The sequence below is a fragment of the Helianthus annuus genome, chromosome 5 (genome assembly GCF_002127325.2).
Source record: "Helianthus annuus cultivar XRQ/B chromosome 5, HanXRQr2.0-SUNRISE, whole genome shotgun sequence".
NCBI lineage: Eukaryota > Viridiplantae > Streptophyta > Magnoliopsida > Asterales > Asteraceae > Helianthus > Helianthus annuus.
Window position 1 is genome coordinate 45,213,480 of NC_035437.2, and position 9,104 is coordinate 45,222,583.

Consider the following 9,104-nt stretch of genomic DNA (forward strand, 5'->3'; position numbering starts at 1 on the left):
ACGGCCTTAAATGATGAGATGAGGTGGTATGCTCAAGTGAATTGAGGCTCAGGTGAGATGTAGGTGGTTTCTTAGAGTAAGTTACTGCAAATGCACCTGTTGATGATAAATGCTGGATTCTGCTTCATGAAGATTCTTTAGGGTCTAAATTGTAACTGATGAATTGTTTATGTCTTTTATATTTTGTCTTTTGTATTGTATGACAAATTCGGATGGTATATGTTGCTAAGGGTCCGAATTTGTCACTATAAGTCATGTACGAATTTATGTAAAAGGTCCGAATTTGTTTGTTTGATTATTTAGTGTCCGAATTTGTTTAGTTAACAAATTTGGACTAGGGTATGATTGTCAAGACTTGAAAGGTCGCCTACCGGACCTCGAACACATAAGTCCTGACAAGATTTATCGTTATTCGCTACGTAGCATATAGGTACCTTATCGCTATTTGTCGCTATTCGCTATTAACAACTATGATCGGTATCTTAGCTGGGCAATCTAGATGGCAATTGTTGTGTTTGGAGATTCTCTTTGGAGTTTGATGAATACTTTGCAACTGTGATTGCAGCCATGGTGGGTTGGGCAAAAACAGGTTCCATTGTTGCAGATCTGAGCCTATGTATTGCAACATTGAAAAGAGCAACTTTGAGTAAAAATCACAAGTGAGTCATGTACAATAAATCAGGGTTTTGCGATAAAGTTTTGCGTACAATCAAATGGCTCAAGCACAATAGTTAATCAAAGACGATAAATGAAACCAAAAGATTCAAGAAGAAAGTTGTAATTGTAATTTTATTTTCAGTTTCATTCTGTAATAGTTCAGTAATTCAAGTTAATAAATTTTTATTTATTTTTGCACGAACGGATTCCTACAGAAACCAAAAAGTTCAAGAAGAAAGTTGTTTTTATAACAATCAAAACGGCTTCTCACACTTATATCTAGTAATATTATCTCTCTATGCTCCGAATTTTCTAATATTATTACAAATGTGTACGTTGTTGTCAAGCTGTCCTTTAAAACAAGATATTATAAATGTCTTTTAAAAATACTAACGCATGAAGATACAGCCATCAACTAAACATCAGGGTATAAGTTTTGTATGTATATTTTGAAAACAACCTAATAATAGTAAAATGTATAAACAAAGTGGCACCGTATTTTCAGATAACTCTAATAAAACAAAAAAAATGAAATAATTGAACAATTATTGATAACAAATAATAAAGTACAATATGGCTCACAGAAAATGATCATAACTTTGTCACTATGTGAATTAATAAAATTTGGTTTATGAATCATGTGATTGGTGGCTTGATATTAAATAACTAATTACTCAGCATGCCATATGATTTGGTCTATAAATACCTCAATTGCTTCATCTATGTTTCCAATAATCAAATAACTCTTAAAGAAGTATTGCAGCATAACACAATATGATGATATGATCAAGGTAACTTACTTAATTTGATCGTCATTTTAATGAGCAACGAATTATATTAGTGTCTTAACTGATAATTTTTATATCAATATATATTATATGGGGTAAGATCAAATAAAACGTTCATTTTGAGATGAGAAGTAATCTTAACCATTCATTTTTCAAATTAATGGTTAAGATGAAAATGTAGGAAAATTTTTATATCAATATATATTATATGGGGTAAGATCAAATAAAAAGTTCATTTTGCCTAAATAGGATGAGAAATAATCTTTTTTTTTGAACGTCCAACTTAAGCAACGCCGGGTACTCCGTACGTGGCACCCATTGGCCGAAAGGTAGCCCCATGACTGCCCAACCTGCATGCACGGAGTCCCTAGCCCACCAAGCCACCAGTTCCGGGGAAAACCCGACCCTTCACCCGCCTGAGAGCACAACAATGAAGAACCGGTAAAACCCGGAGGGATCAGGAATCGAACTCAAGACCAAAGGGCAGGAGTCTTTCCTCATTTCCCATAACCACTGAGCTATAAGCCCAGAGTTAGGATGAAAAGTAATTTTAACCATTCATTTTTCAAATCAATAGTTAAGATGAAAATGTAGGAAAAAAGAGGAGTGTAAGTGTATCTTAGAAAAATCCTATTTATTGACTTTCTCTCTCCACATGCATATTTCAACCTCATTTTTTAAACGTTCATAACTTTTTTATACGACATTATTTTTTCATAAAAATTTCACCATAAAATCGAGCGTTTTTTATCTTTAATTTGAGTACCATATTGCTACATAAACTATGACGACTATAAAAAAACCCATAAAAAATTGTTGTATTTATATGTTGTATAACATTTTTTGTATTGGATTTTTGTACTATATTTTTGTGCTAAATTTTTTATGCTGAACTTTTTTGTCTTAAATTTTTTTTTCTCAATTTTTGTGCTGGTTTTTTTGTACTATATTTCTTTTTTGTGCTGAATTTTTTCGTGCTATATTTTTTTGTACTAGATTTTTTTGTGCTATATTTTTTTGTACTGCATTTTTTGTGCTAGATTTTTTGTACTGGATTTTTTGTTGTATTTTTTAGAAAACAAAAGGGGTGCCAAATGTCATTTTCACACTCCTATTTATAAGGACCAAAATGTCCTTACTTCCTATTTATATGGATTGTCATATGACATCATCACAATCCTTCTTTGACTACTTAGGCAAAATCTACTTTTTTAGTGGATCATTTCCCTATGTAGGATTAGATTCAAGAGTGGATAATTTTTTGAAAGTGAACTGAGTGAACTAATTTTGGCTTTGATCATTTTTTAGATTAAAAGGGTAAGATTGACATTAGCTAGGTATGTTTAATTAAAATCACTTAATTTTCTCATCTATTAACTCTCTCTCTCTCTTTCAATTTTAATTATTTCTCCATCATTTCTTTATTCATAGATTTTGTTTTAATTTTAAGTTGAATATATTGTTTTTCTTTTATTATTCGTATATATGGATATCATAATATATTGTCTTTAACTTTTTATAATTTTCAATAAATATTGAAAAAATTTCTCTGAGATTGAAATTGTAATTATTTATAGGCATTAACTTTTTTTTTTTTGAATATGTGATGGAGTTATTTCTTTTTGTATACATGTGATATGTTCTGTTTTCATTAATTTCATAATTTTTATATGAATCTATTTGTGTGCATGCATAATATACTATAAGTTGTTAATATATACATATGTAACCATTTCTAAATATAATCCACAGATGTATAAAAGACTGTACACATGTGTATAAACTAACACTTGTGTATGTTGTATAAACTAATAGTTAGCGAGACTATACACATGTGTATAAACTAGCATCTGTGTATCTTGTATAAACTGATACTAGCGAGACTGTACACATGTGTATACACTAACAGCTCTGCATCTTGTATATACGGAAACTTGCGAGATTTTAGGGATTTTGATTATATTGTTTAATAAATGCAATTTACAAAAGACGCAAATGCCCTTCTGTCAATTATCTTAAAGGGAAGTTAGGACATTATAATTACAATCTTATCATTGTTTAAAAATCTCTAGATGATGTAATTCAATGGCCCAGATTAGTTCACACAATTCACTCTCAACCTAGTGTTTACTCTAGAACCCTACCCTACATATATTGTGTGTGTGTTGCACATGTATAGTCGTTCAATAGTCCTATTGAACGTTTTTCTTGTAATCGTGACGACATTTAGAATGAACTACCAAATTGTAGCCTAGGGGCTGGTAATAAGGTGCAATGGTGCATACACAACATGTCCATTCTCAAGTAGTTTAGGGTTGTAATCTCATGATGAAAAAAAAGATATAGATTTGAGTGTACGATTTGAATTCTAAAAGTGCTAAAAATAAAACTAGAATATTATAAAATGATCTGAAAGCATAACCTAGCAAAGGGAATCGAACCAAGGACCTATTGGTCTTAAAGCCTTATATCTAGTGATCTATTTTACATATATAATTAAGATCTCACTTGTTAAAATCATTATTAATATTCGGTTTAAATAAAAGATCAAAGGATGATTGAAATAAAACATAGATAATAATCAAATTGTTCCCGGAAACAGTAGTTACTTATTCGGTTGTAAATAGGTTGGTTTCACGCTCAGACTTGAAGATTCGGTTTAGGTTTTTACAAAGGGTTCGATTCTGTTCGGTTATGAATTCTTTTCAGTTTTACATTTGGGTATATGAAATCTTTGGGTCTAAAAAATTGTAAGAAATTTAGTCATAGTACTTTTTTTAACGGAGCCAACATATACATAAATAATAATGAACAAGCCAAAACTAGCTAGTAAAACAAAAAACAAGTTTAGTTTAGTTTAGTTTGTATTTGGGTCATAACAAAAAAATGTTTTCTAGGGTGATTAAGAAAGAAAAGCAGCAGGGAATGGAATATCTGAAGCTTGTGGGATTTGTTTTACTTTCTTCACTGGCATGGCTTGGATGGGGTTATCTGCAGCGTCGTCGCGTGGACAAGCTACCACCTGGTCCAACACCATGGCCGGTGGTGGGAAACATCTTTCAGCTAGGCTTTGTGAAAGTACCACACAAGTCATTTGCAGAGCTGGCTCTTGTTCACGGCCCCAACGTGATGACCCTTTGGCTAGGCTCCATGTGCACGGTTGTGATCTCCTCCAGCGAGGCAGCACGTGAGATGTTCAAGAACCACGACGTGGTGCTCGCGGGCCGAAAGGTCTACGAGTGTATGAAAGGAGACTTTGGAGACGAACTTGGGTCCATGATTACCGCCCAATACGGGGCAAAGTGGCGACTGTTGAGAAGACTCAGCACTACAGAGTTCTTCTTAAACAGCCGCCTGGATGCCACTTCCAGCATCCGTACAAGGTGCATCGACCAATTGGTGCAGTCTATAGAGGAGGCCAGTGGAACAAGCATCGACGTGGGTAGGGCTTTTTTCCTGATGGCGTTTAATCTGATAGGGAACTTGATGTTTTCCAAGGATCTTTTGGATCCCAACTCGAAGATAGGCGCAGAATTCTTTTACCATGCCGGAAAGGTCATGGAATACGCTGGAAAGCCAAATGTATCTGACTTCATGCCCCTTTTAAAGTGGCTTGATCCGCAAGGCATCCGTAAAAACATGCAAAATCATATACGTCAAGCTTTTCATATAGCCGGAGGCTTCATTACAGAGCGAATGGAAACTTCTTCGCTCCATAAGAGAACCAAAGATTACTTAGATGTGCTCTTGGAGTATCGTGGTGATGGTGTCCACGAGCCCTCTGTCTTCTCTTCGACAACTATCAACATTATCGTCTTCGTAAGTATTCTAAAACCCACTTCTTTTCCTTAATAAGCGCTTTCGTTTTGTTATATAACCGATATAACAGGAAATGTTCACCGCGGGGACTGACACGACCACAAGTACACTAGAATGGGCTATGGCAGAACTTCTCCACAACCCTCATACTTACAAGAAATTACAAAGCGAAGTGCGAAATGTTGTTTCCTGTGATGAAAAGCTCGAAGAGAAACACATCGAAAATCTTCCCTACCTAAAAGCAGTGATCAAGGAAACTCTTAGGCTTCACCCGCCGCTCCCTTTCTTAGTTCCTCACAAGGCAATGGAATCATGCATGATTCTAGGGTACAATATCCCCAAGGAAACACAAGTGCTTGTGAATGTATGGGCAATTGGGCGCGACCCTAGAACATGGGAAGATGCATCCGAGTTCAGACCAGATCGGTTCTTGGAAAATGACAAGATTCATGTTGATTACAAGGGGCAAAATTTTGACTTCATACCATTTGGTTCTGGTCGAAGAATGTGTCCGGCTATACCCCTCGCGTCACGGGTGCTTCCACTTGCTTTAGGTACACTTTTGCACAAGTTTGATTGGGTTTTAGGTGATGGACTTAAAGCGACGGAAATGGATATGAGTGAAAGAATGGGGATAACTCTTAGGAAAGCTGTTCCGTTAAAGGCTATACCTATAACTAAACCATTATAAATGGACATATGATAGATATGCATCGAACTAAATAAATAAATAAAAATGTACCTCAAATGAAAAAAGCTTTATCATGCATGTATAGAGTAGAGAAGGAAAATAGAAAACCAAGGGTCAGTATTGTAAAATAAAATATTATTTATTTGAATTTTAACGAATGCTTTCCGAATTGAATTAAATCCAGATTTGTTTGAATTTATGTGGAAAAGTTTTATATGTTGCTCGTTAAAATATATGAAACTAAAGTAGGGTGGGATTATTCTTCATAATAATTGGTAAAAATTATATGTCCACATATATTAATTAGAAACTAAAATATCATCGAGATTAAATAATAACTAGTTACAACGTCCAGCGCGCGTTGCGGCACGGGTATATTGCAAATATCGAATGGACCAGTTTAAGCGTTATGTAATGCGTCAATAATATAAAAACGTTTGTTTTGTCGTATCCGATATAACTCAATATAACATATATAAGCATTGTGTTGGATCAAAATTTAAAGTAAATCGAATTTATACCATGTAAAATAAAAGAAATCGAAAACAGGTTGTTCGTTCAATGGGGTTCCACCTACCCACTACATCACCATTGCATTTGCATTAAGACTTAATGATGTCAAAACGTACGTATACTATGTCAAAACGCAGACCAACTGAAAATGTATATAAAAATAAGTGTTGCTACGCGGTGGGAATTCGCTCTTGATATAGTTGTGTTTGGTTCATTATAGTATCACTACAGTCTTGCCATGCGGTATTGCAACCGTTTGTTTGGCTTCATTACAGTATCACTACGGTCCTGCCACTTGGTATTGCAACGCAAATAGAAAAAAGAAAAAGAAAAAGTCATGACATACACAAAAAGTTGTAGACACATGATAGTCAATTTCATATGTTTTAGTAAAAAAAAAGGGGGTTTGTCTAAAGAAGGTGAATATGATTGAGTGGTTCTGCTGGTGGTATGATAATACTTCAATTGTCCGTTAGTGATTCAAATTTGTCGTTCAAATAAAAAAAAATTGTTGTTTTAAATACCATCGAAATGACTATGATTTTATTTTAATAACCTACACATTTGAACTATGGTAGGTAATATTGTATATGACTTACTGTTTTATAGATATGACTTTTACCGTTTTATAGATGTTTTAAAACTAAAAAGAAGTCCTTACAGTTTTACAAATATTTTTCCAATAATTTGGATAAGCAGGTCATAAACTTTACCTCATTTTCACTTTGTTACTGTCCTATTTCTCTCCATCGTCCTCTCATCTTCTCAAGTTCCCCTAAACGAAAACCTAAAATTCCCAAACTGGAACCCTTCTAATTTCACCCGAACGTTGTACCCTTATCACTCATATAGTAGTACCCGTCTCTCTCTTTCTTTTCTTTGTACGTTTTCTCCGGCGATAGGAGCGCACCCTATCCTCATCACATCTTCCCCGTCGAGAAAAACCGTAGATTTTGTACCTATCTGACAACCACCACCGTCGCCGGATATGGAAGATGAAAAGCCACCACCACATCTCAACGAACTCCGCCGCGACAACCACATCACCGCCTACGCCTCTCAACCTCTCTCTCTTGCTTACTATCTTTTGAGTTGTAATCGTGGATTTCATAAAACAAAATTTGTTCACCAGGATGGTCGATGGTGGCAAGAATTGTGGGAAAGGGTGTAGTTGGAGAATGGTGAAAAAGGGAGAATGGTGACCAGCAAGATTTCGTTGTATTTTTGGGTCGCCGCCGACAACTACCGTACCGGAATCGCAACCTCTACCTTAGCGGTCGTCGATCTGATGAGTCCGTCTCAGATCTGGTACATGCATTGCTGGAAGACCGGTTAGCGTTGAAACCACCTGACGACGGGCCAGTGGGGAAACCCACTTTACCCGCTTTGGACCATTTTTCTGGAAGCCCAATTACGCGTAGGCCCACAAAATAGAATTGCCTTGTCCACTAAGGTTTCTCTTCCTTTTGTAACGGGCGGGAAACAGCTAAGCAGGGGAGCAGAGCTCATTAAATGCCCGATAAGAAAAGGATCTCGTCTGAATTACTGTACTTCTCTGGCTGGGCATTAATTAAGGGGAACATCTCACCGTTGGGGGTCAGACACATGTCTGCACCCCCCGAGAACCCTCAAAAACCGTTGGATCACGTGTGGAAAATCCCTAACGAGATAAGAGCTGGCTGTTATATAAGAGAAGGCATCAAGGAGCTAAGGCAGGTATCATCTCCGGCATTCCCTCATTTACTACACCTTCATTTACTCACCTCTCATTAACTTCCGACCAACATTCCCCCATATTTAATACACACACATATTAATTAGATTCACACCAAAGAGGAAACCTTCCGGTGATTATACTCATCGGAGGAAGCTCCTCTCGTTTTCCGGCAAGTTTACTTACTCTCACGCCAGAGCTTGGTCACGGATCCCCCTCCCCGGGTCCTCTGTGGCGAGGCTAACGGTTTGTTCTTTTGTAGTAAACGAAGATAGGGCTCTTGACGTCAACGAAGATCCAGCTAACGTCAGCCGGGAGTTGGGTATTCGACATTGGCGCCATCCGTGGGACTTCAGCTTGCTCGGTGTACCCACACCAAAACTCGACCTCTAAAGAGCAGCTTATCCCGTCAAGAACAACATGGCAACCCCACATAACTCACGTGTCACTCAGACGGCACAAAACGATTTGGATAAAGTCACTGTAGAAGATATTACCCATGAAGAGGGTAACGAGAACCAGGTAGAGAACCCGGAAGAAGCAGAACATATCACTCCTGACTTTGTGGCCATGCACAGGGAGAAGTTAACAAAGTGCCTTGAAGATTTAAAGAGGCAGGAAAAGCTCGACAGCCTCAGGGCTAGACTTTCTTTTGACACACCCTCCAACCAAGAAGGAACAAATCTCCAAAATAAGAACAGCAATAGTGACCAGCTGGAAACGTTTACGACTGCCCTGAGGCAAATGTCCTCAGAAGAAAGGGAGGATCTTATCACAGGCCAGAAGTCCAAGGAGAAAGGGAAGGAGAAAGGGAAGGAGAAAGACAACTTTGGTGATAGTGGCTTGGATCAGCCATATCTACCACGGGACTTAGCCGAGGTCTCAAAGTTCACACGAAGAATCGCAGAAGCACCTATGCCCC

At 36.9% G+C, this 9,104-nt stretch overlaps 1 protein-coding gene across 2 annotated transcripts; it reads left to right on the top strand.

Annotated features, from left to right (window-relative positions):
* Nucleotides 1-1,400: 1,400 nt before the first annotated feature.
* Nucleotides 1,401-6,150, top strand: LOC110940914 (iridoid oxidase). 2 transcript variants are annotated; one of them, XM_022182480.2, is made up of 3 exons: nt 1,401-1,448; nt 4,343-5,264; nt 5,335-6,150. In XM_022182480.2, the coding sequence occupies exons 2-3, from the start codon at nt 4,371-4,373 to the stop codon at nt 5,953-5,955; spliced, it is 1,515 nt and encodes a 504-aa protein (XP_022038172.1). In that variant the 5' UTR covers nt 1,401-1,448; nt 4,343-4,370; the 3' UTR covers nt 5,956-6,150. The 2 variants fall into 2 exon arrangements, with proteins under 2 accessions (XP_022038172.1, XP_035846371.1); XM_035990478.1 differs by lacking the exon at nt 1,401-1,448 and having other exon boundaries at nt 3,247-5,264.
* Nucleotides 6,151-9,104: the final 2,954 nt, after the last annotated feature.